The 15376-nt window shown below is 33.8% G+C and overlaps 1 protein-coding gene across 1 annotated transcript in view; it reads right to left on the reverse strand.

Moving 5' to 3' along the window:
• Positions 1-1615: 1615 nt before the first annotated feature.
• The window catches only part of LOC128920013 (uncharacterized), a gene marked incomplete at its 5' end in the record, with an annotated part of 28464 nt that continues 14703 nt past the window's right edge, over positions 1616-15376 (reverse strand). Inside the window, 3 exon segments of the mRNA XM_054226158.1 lie at positions 1616-9269; positions 10289-10585; positions 10761-11087. Coding sequence (XP_054082133.1) covers positions 9083-9269; positions 10289-10585; positions 10761-11087 — 811 coding nt within the window.

Raw genomic sequence — 15376 nt, forward strand, 5'->3', positions numbered from 1 at the left:
ACATAACCATTGTGATCAGGGCTGCTTTTGGAGTTTTAAATAAGATATAAGAATAATATGAGGAAAGTATTGAATAATGCATAAATAAAAAATAACAATAAAATTTTAATTTTATGAACATTTATTTTTAATTAAAAAATACTTCATTTATTATATTTAATGCATTAAATGAAATAATACATATATTTGATTTTATTTGTTATTAAAAAATAATATCTATTTAAAAATTAGTGTTATAATAAAGTATTTTCTATTAGCCACAATTAAAAAAGTGTAATAAATCGACTAAAAATATTTTGAACTTAAAACAGCGTTTAAAATAAAAGTTATATACATATGTATTTAATTAAATTAAAAATACATATAATAATTGTCACAAAACATAACAGCATAACTCGATTTGAAGAAATTTTAAAGAAATTATATGAAATTATATTTTTAAAATTTTTAGTTTTGAAATTTTGCTTTTAAAATTTGTTATAGTGGTAAATATAACATTATTTATTTGATCATTGGAATATTTTTTCTATAATAAAAGACCTAACTTAATTTCAGAGGTTTTGTTTTATTAAAAATTATGGCAATTGATATATATACTGTATATAACTGCATATGTAGATTAGAAATTATTATTGTGTTGACGGTTGAAACATTTTAATAGAATTTACGTCTATAAATTAATATAAAATATTGCTACTGTGCATGTATACTTAAGTACCAAAGGGTTTGTAAGTTAACAAATTACAACAGATTATAAGCAAATATAAATATTTAGACTAAATTGCTTAGAGCTACAACAATATTTGTTGGACACCTTTATTAACACTAAACACTACATATACATATATTTAATAAATATATGTATTTATAGCAAGTCGATAGGTACATTTACTCATATTAAATTTTGATTTCACTTACATACATACTAAGGTACACATGAGTGTGCGTGTGTGTGTAGTAAAAATTTGCATAAATTGCACAATAATTATTTAATATTTTCAGTTAGTTAGTCAGCTATTTGGTAAGAAAACTATGAAGTTTACTTACTTGATACACTTTTTTGTTTGAGTAGAGTGACAGTTTTCGTTTCTATTTTTGATTTTGCACTGTGTATTTCATAAACATTTTTATACTCTCGCAACAAAAGTTGCTAAGAGAGTATTATAGTTTTGTTCACATAACGGTTGTTTGTAAGTCATAAAACTAAACGAGTTAGATATAGGGTTATATATATCAAATGGTGACGAGACGAGTCAAAATCCGAATGTTTGTCTGTCTGTCCGTCCGTCCGTCCGTCCGTGCAACGGATAACTTGAGTAAAAATTGAGATATCTTAACGAAACTTGGAACACGTATTCCTTGGCACCCTTTCGAAAATGGGCAAAATTGGACCATTGCCACGTCCACAAAATGGCGAAAACCAAAAACCTATAAAGTGTCATAACTAAGCCATAAATGAAGTTATGAAAATAAAATTTGGAACATAGGATCGTATTAGGGAGGGGCACATTAGGGTGTAATTTTTTTTGGAAAAGTGGGCGTGACACCGCCCTCAAATAGGTTTTTTATATATAACTCGCAAACCAATAAAGCTATATAAACCAAACTTTCTGCAGTCGTTTCTTTTAGCCGTTTCCTTATACAGTCCAAAAATGAAAGAAATTGGATAATAACCACGCCCACCTCCCATACAAAGGTTCGGTTGAAAATGACTAAAAGTGGGTTAACTCACTTACGAGAAACGTCAGAAACACTAAATTTTACAGAAGAAATAGCAGAAGGACGCTGCACTCAGATTTTTTTACAAAATGGAAAATGGAAAATGGGCGTGGCATCTCCCACATAATGGTCAAAAACCATATCTCAGGAACTACTCGACCGATTTCAATGAAATTCGGGTATATAATACTTTCTTGAAACCCTGATGACATATGTGAAAAATGCATGCAATCGGTTCATAACCACGACAACTACTCATATAACTCAATTTTGAATTCCATCTGATTCCTTAACTGTATAATGTATACATAAGGAACCAATGGAGATAGCGGAATAAAACTTTACACAAATAGTACATATCATCTCTGGCTTCACTTGAGAAAACATTGTCAAAAATGGACTATAACTCCGCGCCTAAGGGGAAATTTTAACCGAAAATATGGATAAATCTCTCTGATAATTTAATGTAATTCAGAGAAAATTGCTTATTGTAATAGTGTGTCTCGGTTCCAAAAATTATTAAAATCGGATAATAACATCTCCTAGCTCCCATATACCTAATTATAGGTTTTTCAAAAATACGGTGGGCTTTAATCTGCATATATGTATTGATTAATATGTAAGATATCTTAGAAATTATGTGAGTGTATAGTCTTGGATATAGTATACCTTGCTGGTGAAAACGAATGAAATCGATTCAGGAATTTCCTCAGCCCTCATACACTATATAAATTTGGGTGTTATCTTAATAAAATTTCTTCAATAAATTGCGAGAGTATAAAATGTTCGGTTGCACCCGAACTTAGCCTTTCCTTACTTGTTGAAAGTATTAACAATCGAATAAGCAACATATAAAAAAATGGATTTTTTTAATGTCACTCTGGTATAGCCCCTTAACAGCCCACTTAGACGCATAAAAATACACATAAACATATACACATACAGACATACAGACATATAATTAACATTTTGTTTAAGTTAAATTCATGAAAATCCTATAACTTAGCAACCTTAAATTTTGTTGCGGCTGATAACAATTATGTTTATTATTTTCTTTGAATTTCATTGGCTTCCTCAATAAATTCACTCCGCTATTCTTCCGCTGCTCATTAGTTATGTAGCTACAGGACTCACAAATTAATTAAACTCTCAGCCACTATTCGAACAATTTTACTAAAAGTTTTGCTTTTGAGTTTGCTACCTTTTTGCTTGATTTATTGACGCCGTTTTTTACTCTGCCATTTACTTTATCTCCGCGCAGATATTAACCTTTTGACTGCCGTTATACGTACTACTAATGAGTTTGTCCACGTAGTTGTGGCAGCGGCGGCGTGTAAGTTGAAGTTTCATCTTTTGTCAAGTTGTTTTTGTAATTAACAGTTAGTTGCAGTAAAAGGTAAATGTGTTAATGGCTTCGCCTGCATTATGTTTCCGTCTGCATATTAGATGTGGGATTTTTAATTAGCGACGGTTGTGAAATCAAACAAGTAATAAATTATACTGGTATGAGAACGGGATGAATTCGGCTGAAAATTTTGCTGTATTGAAATCAGTGAAATTTATGTGATCAACATAATTTACAAAGTTGGTTTGGGTTTTAGACATATCTTCCAGGCAATTTGCCGCTATTCTGTGTACAAATGAATTCTTCTCTAAGCTTCTTCTCCGATCTTCTGAGGAATGATTACAACATGAATATGATGATTACTAAGGTTTAGATCCAGGGATTTTTACTAACTGTACTGGGTGAAACGGGGGGGCTAAGGTTTGACAACTTTTTTTAAATTTTTTTTTCTGAACCATCAACATCTCAAGAATATTGTGTTAAAGTGTTAGGTCATTCGGAGAAAAACAGCAGGTTGAATAACGGTACCTCTCACTTAGGTTTGCGAGCCTTCCAGCTACAAACTACTGCATCGATCGTTTTGAAATTTTGTACAAATATTCTACATATATATGTATATGTATTTATAGCAAGTCGATTGGTACATTTACTCATATTAAATTGTGATTTCACATACATACATACAGGTACACATGAGTGTGCGTGTGAGTGTGTAGTAAAAATTTCCATAAATTGCGCAATAATTATTTATTATTTTCAGCTATTTAGTCAGCTATTTGGTAGAAAACTGTGAAGATTACTTACTTGATGCACTTTTTTGTTTGATTTGAGTGACATGGTTTCTATTTTTTGATTTTGCACTATGTATTTCATAAAATTCTTTTCCATGTAATTAGCTGAAGTTTTTTTTACGTTTCTGCTTAATAGCTCATTTAACCGTCTATAAACACACATAAAAATATACACATAAAGACATACAAACATACAACAATAACATTTTGCTTAGGAAATTCAAGAATACCAATAACCCAGCAACCTAAAGTTTTTCTGTGGCTGTTAACAATTATGTTTATTATTTCCTTTGAATTTCATTTGCTTCCTCAATAACTTCACCGCGCAATACTTGCGATGCTCATTAGTTATGTAGCTATAGGAACCACAAATTAATTAAACTCTCAGCCACTATTGGAACAATTTTAATAAAAGTTTTGCTTTTGCATTTTCCGCCTTTTTGCTTGATATATTGACTCCGTTTTCCTACTCTGACATTAACTTTATCTCTGCTCAGTTATTAAGCTTTTGACTGCCGTTATACTTACTACTAATGAGTTTGTCCACGTAGTTGTGGCAGCGACGGCGTGAAAGTTGAAGTTTCATGTTTTGTCAAATTGTTTTTGTAATTAACAGTGAGTTGCAGTGAAAGGTAAATGTTTTAATGGCTTCGTTCTGCATTCTGTTTCCGTCTGCATATTAGTTGTGTGATTTTTAATTATACTATAATATATATAATTAATTATACTGGTATGAATACGGGATAAATTCGGTTGAAAATTTTGCTGTATTGAAATCAGTGAAATTTATGTTATTCACATAATTTACAAAGTTGGTTTGGTTTTTATACTCTCGCAACAAAGGTTGCTAAAGAGAGTATTATTGTTTTGTTAGGTATATCTTTCAAGCAGTTTGCTGTTTTCTGTGTACGAATGAATTCTTCTCTAAGCTTCTTATCCCATCTTCTGAGGAATGGTTACAAAATGATTATGATGATTACTAAGGCTTAGAGCCAGGAATTTTTTTTACTAACAGTACTGGGTGTATAAAATCACCTTCGCGCTTGCTAAATCCAATTTCTTCATGAGACCCCTTGTGTTCCAAAAACCGTTTTAAGATTATATTAATGTTTTACTTAACATCACTTATTTTCATATCACAAATAACCCAACTAACAACTTTCCCTATGATCCTAGTTGGTGGAAACAATTTGATCTCCAAACCTAGTATTAGATAGTAGCATCAAATAGTCATAGAATTTTCCATAAGAGGCATTCTCTGAAAAAAAAAGCCACTTGAAAAATAATTCTTTATTTTCTTTGGCAATGATATATCTTATAGTATATGTAAAACCTAAAATAAAACATATGGTGTTAGGTCTGTGTAACGCGGGGTTGCCATACTGTAAGGGGCCAAAGTTTTTTGAAAAAAAAATTTTCGAACCGCCATAACTTTAAAACTAATGAACAGATTTTAAAACACCTTGTGACTTTTTTGTACAGAATTTCTCAAACTTTAAAACTGTATATCGTAAAAATTTTTAAAATTAATATTTCATAGCAAAAAATTAAAAAAAAAATTTTTTTGAATTCTTAACCCTTTATGATTTTTTTCGAAAATATCTTAGAATGTTCCTTATTTCATCACCTTTTTACCCCCCAAAGGGAATTTTGGGATAGCACTATTTGTATGAGCTACAAATATAAAACCAACCCAGAACATGATGAAAAATCATTGATTACTTACTTACTATTAGATTCAAATACGTAATAATAGTATGTAATAATAGTACTTGAATCTAATCAACGTAATAATTTTAAATAAACAAAAAAAATTAAAAATTTGGAAAATACAAAAAAAATATTAAAAAACAAGTACGGCTAAGTTCGGGTGTAACCGAACATTTTATACTCTCGCAATTTATTTATTTAACTTTTAAATTTATATTATATAATATACAATATGACCCACCTATTCGTCATATATATTGTATAAAGTCCATTGAAAGTTGGAAACCATAATATTAGGTTAGAAGCACCGAGGTCCTCGTGTTCGATATATGGGGCCTTAAAAACCTATGGTCCGATTTCGGCGATTTTTAGAAGGGTGATGCCACACTATAAATGTAGTATTTGTGCAAAGTTCTGCACCGATATCTTCACTAGTACTTACTTTCTATATTGTAAAGTAAACGATTCAGATTGTCTTCAAATTGTTAAATTGTCTTCTGGTATATAGGAAGTAGGCCTGGTTGTGAAGCGATTTGGCCTATTTTCACAACATATCATTGGTATGTAAGGAAACTATTACAAACCAAGTTTCATTGAAATCGGTCGAGTAGTTCCTGAGATATATAAGGCGATGAAATAAGGAACATTTTAAGATATTTTCGGAAAAAAATCGAAGGGGGCATAAAGGGTTACAAATTCAAAAAAAAAAAAAATGTTTTATTCAAATTTTGTTATGAAATATTAATTTTAAAAATTTACGATACACAGTTTTGAAGTTTGAGAAATTCTGTACAAAAAAGTCACATGGTGTTTTAAAATCTGTTCATTAGTTTTAAATTTATGGCGGTTCGAAAATTTTTTTACAAAATACTTTGGCCCCTTACAGTATGGCAACCCCGCGTTACACAGTCCTAACACCATATGTTTTATTTTACGTTTTACATATCCTATAAGATATATCATTGCCAAAGAAAATGAAGAACTTTTTTTTCAAGTGACTTTTTTTCAAGAGAATGCCTTATAAGGAAAAAGCTTATGCTTCACAACCAAAGTTGTCGCGTCCTTGACTGTTTTTATGTTATAATTGGGTATCTTCTTCTGTTTGAGCTCTTATTAAAATCACTCAGCAAATTTTAGTATCACCCAAGCGATAAATAAGTGCAATGTCGGTACAATCATTCTACGAAGTATCGTTTTTTATACATACATATGTATACATACGTATTAGTCAAAGCTATGGATTTATACACTGCTTTTACGTAATTAGTATTCTGACTGAGTTACGAGGAAATTTCTAGCTGTTAACATACACACGTGTTAATTGTTTCGATTACAAATTATGCACACCTTTGTTATGCAATGCATGCGCCTTTCGAAATGCCGACGTGCACATATTGCTATTTAGATTGTTTTTCCCTGTCAATTCCAGTAAGAACATAATTCATTCAACGTCAATTAAGTAGTGCGAGTGTAGCTATTATGCAGCTTTTCACTGCTAATTTAATCAAATGTGTGGCATTTTTTATATTAATAGCTCTTTGGAAGAATAGTAACAGTTGCGCATGCTATTATTGACAATAAAAAATCGTAAATATTTGATATAATTGCACAAGCGTTTTCTTTTGCCTGACTGAATGCGGTCGAATTGTATTTTTTGCCGTGCCTAAAAAGTGTATGTCTCATTCATTAAGTAATTAATTAATTAATTGAATTCATTGCATGTTTATAGAAATTGAATTAGGCTTTGCCTTAATTAAATGGAATTGTTAATACAAAATTTAAAAAAATAAAATAAAACTTTATAGTCTTTTCACACAGGAGATAATTGATCAAATAACCGGCCTCCGTTCGATTAAAACGCTAAGTTCGATTTACCATCCAAAATAAAAATTTCCATTAATTTTTGATTGAATTTCCATCGACTTGAAAATAAAATGCAACTCTGCGTCAAAGACCATATTTGTAATTATGTATACATTCTTTGTCAGTGAGTTGTTGTTCACGGTAGATGTCGCTGCTAAAAATAGCAAACAGCTGATGAAACGTATCAACTTCTTATGAAAGGCAAAAACAAAAATGTATAACAGCTGATCAGTAGCCGACAGTGTGAAGGGCAATAAAAATTCTCAATAAAAATTTGAATTGATCAATTAATTTGGCTGTGTGCAAAGGCTACGTTGAGATATAATTAAGAACGTTTTATCTTAAAATTGTACAATATATATTTTAGTGTGAATTTTATTAAAGGGCGTTCCAAAACTAAGCGAAATTATGCAGATAGTTTAGTCTTTTTTCAGTTCTCTTTCGATAAGTGAAATAAATTTGGCATATAAATCGAAATTTAGTAATTTGGTATCAATTAAGTCGTTAATTGTATTTTGATGGTTGTAATTAATGTTATTATATGCGCAATTAACAATTGTTTGGGCATCAAATATAAAATACATTTTTTCTAGAATTTTTATGACAACGTGAACACTTTTTACAATTTTTTTCAATTAAGGTTTCAGTTCAGTTAGTTGTAAATATTCCGATTTAAATTGCGTAATTAGTACCATATTTAATTGCTTACGTTTGTTATAACAAAGAAACACGTTAGTTAAATTTGCTTTTGCTTCACAATCAGCTGTTGTTTGTTTTGATTTCACTAATGAGAATAACAGTTTAAACGAAACAATGACAACTGTTAATTGCTAATAGAGTAGTCTGTTGATATGCATATGTGAATGCATTCTTGCTAACATATTATGCAGGATTGTGCTGCAAAGCTTCGTATTTTTGTATCTAAATAAAACAAAACCACCTGCTTGGATGTCTAAAAATAATCCTAAATTGCACTGTCTGTAGGTAAATTACAAAAGTTTTTTGTTATTTCTTATATGTAGAAAAGTAGTGGAGTGGGCTTTGCCACTACTGTCTTCCACCACTTCCCTCAGCCTGCTTAGGAAACAAAACTATGTCTTCTTTAGAGCAAACTTCTCTGCTAAAATAAATGCTTTCGAAACACGAACATATTTATTGCTGAAGTTCGCCATAACCTTTGCTTAAGATTTCCGCTCGAATTGACTAACTTTTTCAATTGTCTGCTGCTGGACGCTGGTACTGCATGTGGAAACTTATAATAAACTTCTGTCAATGTACTTTGTCTGTAAAGTATATATGTGTGTATGTATGTTTAGCTACATATATACATGTATGAACTTTATAGCTACATTTAGCGCCATATGGCAACCACATCTGAATAAATATCACGCCATGTGAGCACACTCCATCATTCGTACCTAATATTTACATATGGATATCTATGTACATTCACCAAAGTCCAACACATTCATTCCGTTACTCAAATATTTATATGTAAAGGTAACAATAGTTACTATTTTGCTCGTTTCGTCGTTTCGCCAAATTTCTGCGCTTTGCATAGCATTCGTAAATTTATGCTGTAATTTTCAGTCGGAAAAATAATTGCCATGCTGCCATGTCTATTTGCAGCCGCCAATGCGAATGCAACTCCATTTTAACACTCGTCATCTGTGATGGTGTAGCTGCCACGAAAATCGCTTAACGGCGTCGCATTTGTGGTTGATGGTGTCATCAGAGGTGGACTTTGAAATGAAATGGCCAACGGTAGGGCGGATGGTGCGCACAGACTTAATGCGCCGCGTCCTTCTGTGACGGAACGATAGCGCGATGGCCGACCGGAGCTGTGGTGAGAGAGAAATAGGGGAAGGATAGATGAATAGTGAAATCAGTTTATTGAAATTAAATGTATTTCCTTATATAAAACAAATATGCAATGCATATATAACGGTTTTACAACTGTAAATTCTTTAACAGTTTAATGTAATTTATTCATCTAGTTTAATACATGTTATTTAAAGTTGTGAAAATATGTATTAACCGGCCTCTGCCCGATTTAAAAGCTGATTTAGATCGATTTACCATACAAAATAAAAATCGACATTCATTTTAAATTGAATTTTAATCGACTGAAATGCAACTTTGCGACAAAGACCGCATTTGTAATTATATATACGTTCTTTGTCTGCGAGTTGTTGTTCACGCTACACGACGGTAGATGTCACTGCTGAAAATAGTAATCAGCTGATGAAACTTACCAACTTTTTATGAAAAGTAAAAACAAGAATGTATAACAGCTGATCGGTTATCGAATAGCCGGCAGTGTGAAGGGAAAAATTGGTTTCTCAATCAAGTATTTAACTGATCAATTAATTTGGCTGTGTGAAAATGCTATTAGGCAAAAGGAATGATCATCAGCTGAGTTGCTTAACATCTAGGCTGTTATTCGGTTTAAATTCTGGCCGCAGATCAAAAACTTCCTGTCGACATCATATGATATATTGGGGTTCGAAACCAGAATAGAGAGAAACTGAATAAATATGATTTTGATTGAAAATAGGGGACAAACTAATGGGTGAAATTGTGAACTGAAAAGAGATAAATGAAAGGCAAAACTGAGGTCTGCAACGACGAAGCTTTTTGGTAAGAATTAGCGGAATAAATAAATAAAAAATTTAATAAATCAACTATAGAAACACTGATCCAACTTTAAATGCATTGCAACATAAACTCCCACTGAAATAAACCCAAAAATTCGATAATTTCACGATACAAAATTTGAACTGAATTTCATTTTCCGCGAAATAAGCATTTTTAATTAGAATTTCATTAGTATAAAATCAAAATTGTATTGTTCACTTACCGCTCGCAATTGCATTTTAGTAGCCGTATGAAAGCCGCGCGAAATGTTCGATTGAAAATTGTATAGATAATGGGATTAATGGTTGATGAAACATAACCGAGCCAGAGGCATGTGTCCACAACATGTTCGGGCACTTGACAGGTGGGGCAAACGGCAAAAATGATGTTCAAAATGAAAAACGGTGACCAGCAAAGGACGAAGGTGAAGAAGACTAGACCGAGCACTTTGGTCGCTTTCTGTTCGGTGGCTACTGCATTAGCGGATAAGCTATTGCGTTTATTGCGATTATTCAGGAAGCTACACAACGGCAAAGAGAGAGGGCGAGAGAGCGAGAAAGGGTTAAAACGATAGAATTAGAGCATACAGAATTATATATTGAATTAAGGTCGTGCAATACAATTAGAGGCGCGACGCAAAAGCGCATGCCTATGCGACTAACGCATAGGCGTATGCATGCATGCATGGTGCTCACCACAAATTCAACGCTGGCGTCGTAACATTATTCAGTGAGAATTTAAATGCTTTTAGCTTGTGGCGTCGTGTCTCACGCATTATGAACTCGGGTGTTTGGGTGCTCTGTTCACAAGTGCCGCCGTGCTGCTTCGCTAGCATTGCACTGCCACTGTCATTGTTGTTGGCCGTACTGCCGCTGATGCTGCTAATGACATCCTTTCGTAGACTACTCTCGTTTCCGCCACCGCTGTTGATCAGCGCACCTCCCGCCGTGCCACCGTTGCTAGAATAACCCAATTGCGGTTGTGAAACGCGCACACGCACCGGGCCACGTCGATTGGGATGACTGTAAAGGCATATAAAGAGGATATAAATTAGATTAGGAAATGAATAAGGCTTGTAAATGTATTTATTAAAATTCGTTGAATTGCAAGGCCACTGATTGACGCGATGTTGGTTAGGTGCTTAGTTGGTTGCAAGGCATTTTTCTGTGGCGTAGTTATGCAGTGATCATATTTCCGTTATTATGTTCCCCTTTTTTCACTTTAAAAAACCTTGAATCTACTACCAAGAATTTGCATTTAGAGACTCTTAAAAATAACTCAACTCGGAATCTTGAGTCATTGGATCAGTTGTTCTTATACAGGCGAAATATTTGGGGCAATTATTTGAGAAATGCATATTAGGTTGGCAAATATCTCCCTTCGACTTTTTTGTCTTTTGAATTTCGCGGTTATGTATATAGCGCTGCAGAGCTATCAAATAAATAATGCTAATACAAAAACCACAGCTACAGAGCTCGTATCTGGCTATACTATACACCTTTGAAAGCTTTTGACATAACCTACAAAACGACGCTATCTTTGATAAGTTTGGATATTGCGTTCAACAGTTATAGACGTGTATATATTCACTAACGCCGAAATTCGCGCTATTTTAAAGTTTTCCTTTGTTAAAGGCAAATCCGCTAGAGAAACGTTCCATGAGATTAACGGTGGTTTGCGGGATGGTATTCTATCACTTCGAACTGCGGAGGAATGGTTTCAACGATTCAGAGCGGGTGAAAACGACGCCATGGAGAAGCCAGCCGGCGGAATACCTGTGACGACTAATACCGATCAAATCATGGAAAACATCGAGTTAGACCGGCATGTGGCATCTCATGGCATCACTCAGGATGGGAGTTAGTCACCAAACCATTTTAAACCATCTGCAGAAGGCTGGATACGCAAAAAAGCTTGATGTTTAGGTGCCGCAAAAAAAACCTTCTAGACCGAATCAATATGCTGCTGAAACGGAACGAACTCGACCCATTTTTGAAGTGGATGGTGACAGGCGACGAAAAATGAATATCAAGTTAAAACGGTCGTGATCGAAGGTCGGTGAATTGTCCCAAACAGTGGCCAAGCGGGGATTGACGGCCAGAAAGGGTTTGCTGTGTGTTTGGTGGGATTGGAAGCGAATCATCCACTATGAGCTGCTCCCATATGGCCAGGCGCTTACCATTTCACCATACCATCTACTGCGAAAAACTGAACCGCTTGAAGCAGGCGATCGACCCGAAGCATCCAGAATTGGCCAACAGGAAGGGTGTAGTGTTCCACCAGGACAACGCCAAACCACACTCGTTGATGACTCGTCAGAAGCTACGGGAGCTCGGTTGGGAGGTTTTATCGCATCAATCATATAGCCCGGACATAGCGCCAAGTGATTACTACCTGTTGCTGTCCGTGGCGAAACATGGTGTAAAGTTGAACTCAAAAAAGGCTTGTGAAAAGTGGCTGTCCGAGTTCTTCGAAAATAAGGAGGGGGGCTTTATTTATTTATACTTCCTGAGCGGATATACTTTCGAGTTCGTTCAGAATTTCGCATTCCAGTGACTTCAAATAACCCTTGGCAACTATGATTGTTCTAAAAATATTTGTTTTGCTAAATTTAGAAAATATTATGAAATATTCAAAAGCATGTCTGCAAACACTTGCTACTTCACAATCTTCTCCAAAAACCGTAAGCACCTAAGTCTAATCAGATTTATTAGTTAGCAACATGCTCTTTCGCACAAGCACCATACTATGTCAGCAACATGCCTTTACTTTACATTTTGCACGGTAGTTTCATATGCAAGTTCTGTTACGCTTTGCTACTCGTTCTACGAACTCATAAACTGAATTCATTTAATGGTTAATTTACAGAGTGTAATTGAATTATTTTGCTCGTGCGAACAGCAGCGTATGTCAACTAATACAATTTTACAAAGATTTAAGTGATATTTTTAGCATGAGTAATTTAGCCGGCAGCATTGAGCGATGAAATTTGAATGTGTTGAAACGAGCACTTACAATTCTACATAAACAAGTGTAGTGTCAGCAATAGCTAAATGAGATTATAAATGTTAATAAATGTATGCATGTGTGGTTTGCTCTGGTCTATGCTGGTATAATGCGCACTTTAGTAAGGTTCGAGTGAGTACCCGCATATGTATACATATATTTCATGTAAAGTGTGCGAGTACGTGTACTTCTCATGGACTTACAGTGCATATGAGTAACATTGCAGAGGTTTTTATGCTAGTTTATATCAGTTTATGAGAGTTAAGATAAAATCTGTTTCTGTAAGTAAGAATGTCTTTTTGAAATTAAAGTTGACATTTTTTAATTGAAGATTTCTTTTAAGACTTTACTTTTCTTGTAGATATAATATAATTCTTTCTTGGTAGATGGCGATGATGAGATTTGATTTTTTTTTTACTGAAAATTAAACGATTGTTAGATAGTAGATCATATCAAATGTGTTGTACAAATATACATATATAATAAATTAATTCAGCTTATAATAGAAATTTGGCATTAAAGTAAAAAATGGTGGCTACAATACTTAAAAGCTGTGAAGTCCTCTCGACTCTGTGGCGCCATATAAAAGTGAAAATAAACCCACAAATACACAAACGACTCATTTAATGCTTTCGTGTTGAAGTTAAAATTAAAAAACAACAAAACTTTCGAGAGAAAAGTGACAAAAAAAAATAACAATTATAAGTGATTTAGCAGTTTTTTTGGTTAACACTTGCCGCAGAGGCGAAAGTTTTAACACAAAGGGAAAATGCAAGTAGAACTGAAAGCAAGTAAAATCTCGAAGAAAGGCCACAAGTAGTGAGAGCAAGCAAGACGTCATGTGCAAAGCATAGTCATGAATTGTTTACAAAAATTTATATGAGTTTATTGTAAAGTGCTTGGGAAAGAAAGTGCAAAATACAAGTTCCAAATGGGGGTAGCGCCAATTTCCGAGTTGCAGCAAGTGTACCAGTCGCTCAGCTGGCGCAGATACTTGAACTGGGCAGAAGTGCAAGCACATTTTGTTGTTTTTATAAAATTGTGGCCGAGTTAACTTAAAGTGTTATGAGTGCGGAAGTGTGGCTACCCACAAGCCTTATGTTTCGCCTAATGGTAAAGTGGATGACAGCACTTGGCGATTTACATATTTTGGCAAAATATTAGAAAATATTAGAAAATACTTGAAAATAATTAAAAGAGCAGTGAGGCAATTCAGAGTTGGCGGAAAAGTATTCGGTAGGGTGGAATTGGGTCAGTGGATATTGATGCGTTTAAATAACAAAAATTATATAGGTTGTGAGCAGTCAATTTTATTTAAGACTCCATTATATAAATCATTACCGAAAGTTATATTAATACTCTCGCAACATTTTGCACAGAGTATCATAGTTTTGTTCACCTAACGGTTGTTTGTGTCACCAAGAAATAAAAGAGTTAGATATGGGGTCATATATATATAAATGATCCGGATGACGAGTGGATTTGAAATCTGGATGTCTGTCCGTCCGTCTGTCCGTGCAAGCGATAACTTGAGTAAACATTAAGATATCTTAATGAAACTTGGAACACATATTCCTTAGCACCCTGAGGAGGTTGCTTTCGAAACTGGGCAATATCGGTCCACTTCCACGCCCACAAAATGCCGGAAACTGAAAACCTATACAGTGTCATAACTAAGCCATAAATAAAGTTATTAAAATAAAATTTGGAACACATGATCGGGTTTTTTGTATTTATCTCGCAAATAAATAAAGCTATATAAACCAAACTTTCTGCAATCGTTTCTGCAGTCCAAAAATGAAAGAAATCAAAAGATAATAACCACGCCCACCTCCCATACAAGGTTAGGTTGACAAGTAAGGAAGGGCTAAGTTCGGGTGTAAACGAACATTTTATACTCTCGCAATTTATTGATGCAATTTTATAAAGTTAACACAATTCGACCCATATATTGGGTATAAAGTTCAATAGAATAACGAAAATCATCATAAATAGTATAGTATAATAGGGGACTGAGGCAATTCCTAAACGGATTGCACTAGTTTTCACCACTAAGATACAATGTATCGAAGACTATACTCTCACTTAATTTAACATTACTTATAATTAGGTATATGGGATCTGGGGGAAGTTATGACCCGATTTTTACCATTTCAGGTACAGAGAGAAACTGTTATAAGAAAAAAATTCAGAGGGAATGAATTACATTAAAATATCTGAGGGATTTACCTAAGTATATTTTCGGGGAAAAATTACCCTTAGGCACTGAGTTCTTCATGTTCGATATCAGGGGCCTTGAAAAGTC

Source organism: Zeugodacus cucurbitae, chromosome 2, assembly GCF_028554725.1.
Source record: "Zeugodacus cucurbitae isolate PBARC_wt_2022May chromosome 2, idZeuCucr1.2, whole genome shotgun sequence".
Taxonomy (NCBI): domain Eukaryota; kingdom Metazoa; phylum Arthropoda; class Insecta; order Diptera; family Tephritidae; genus Zeugodacus; species Zeugodacus cucurbitae.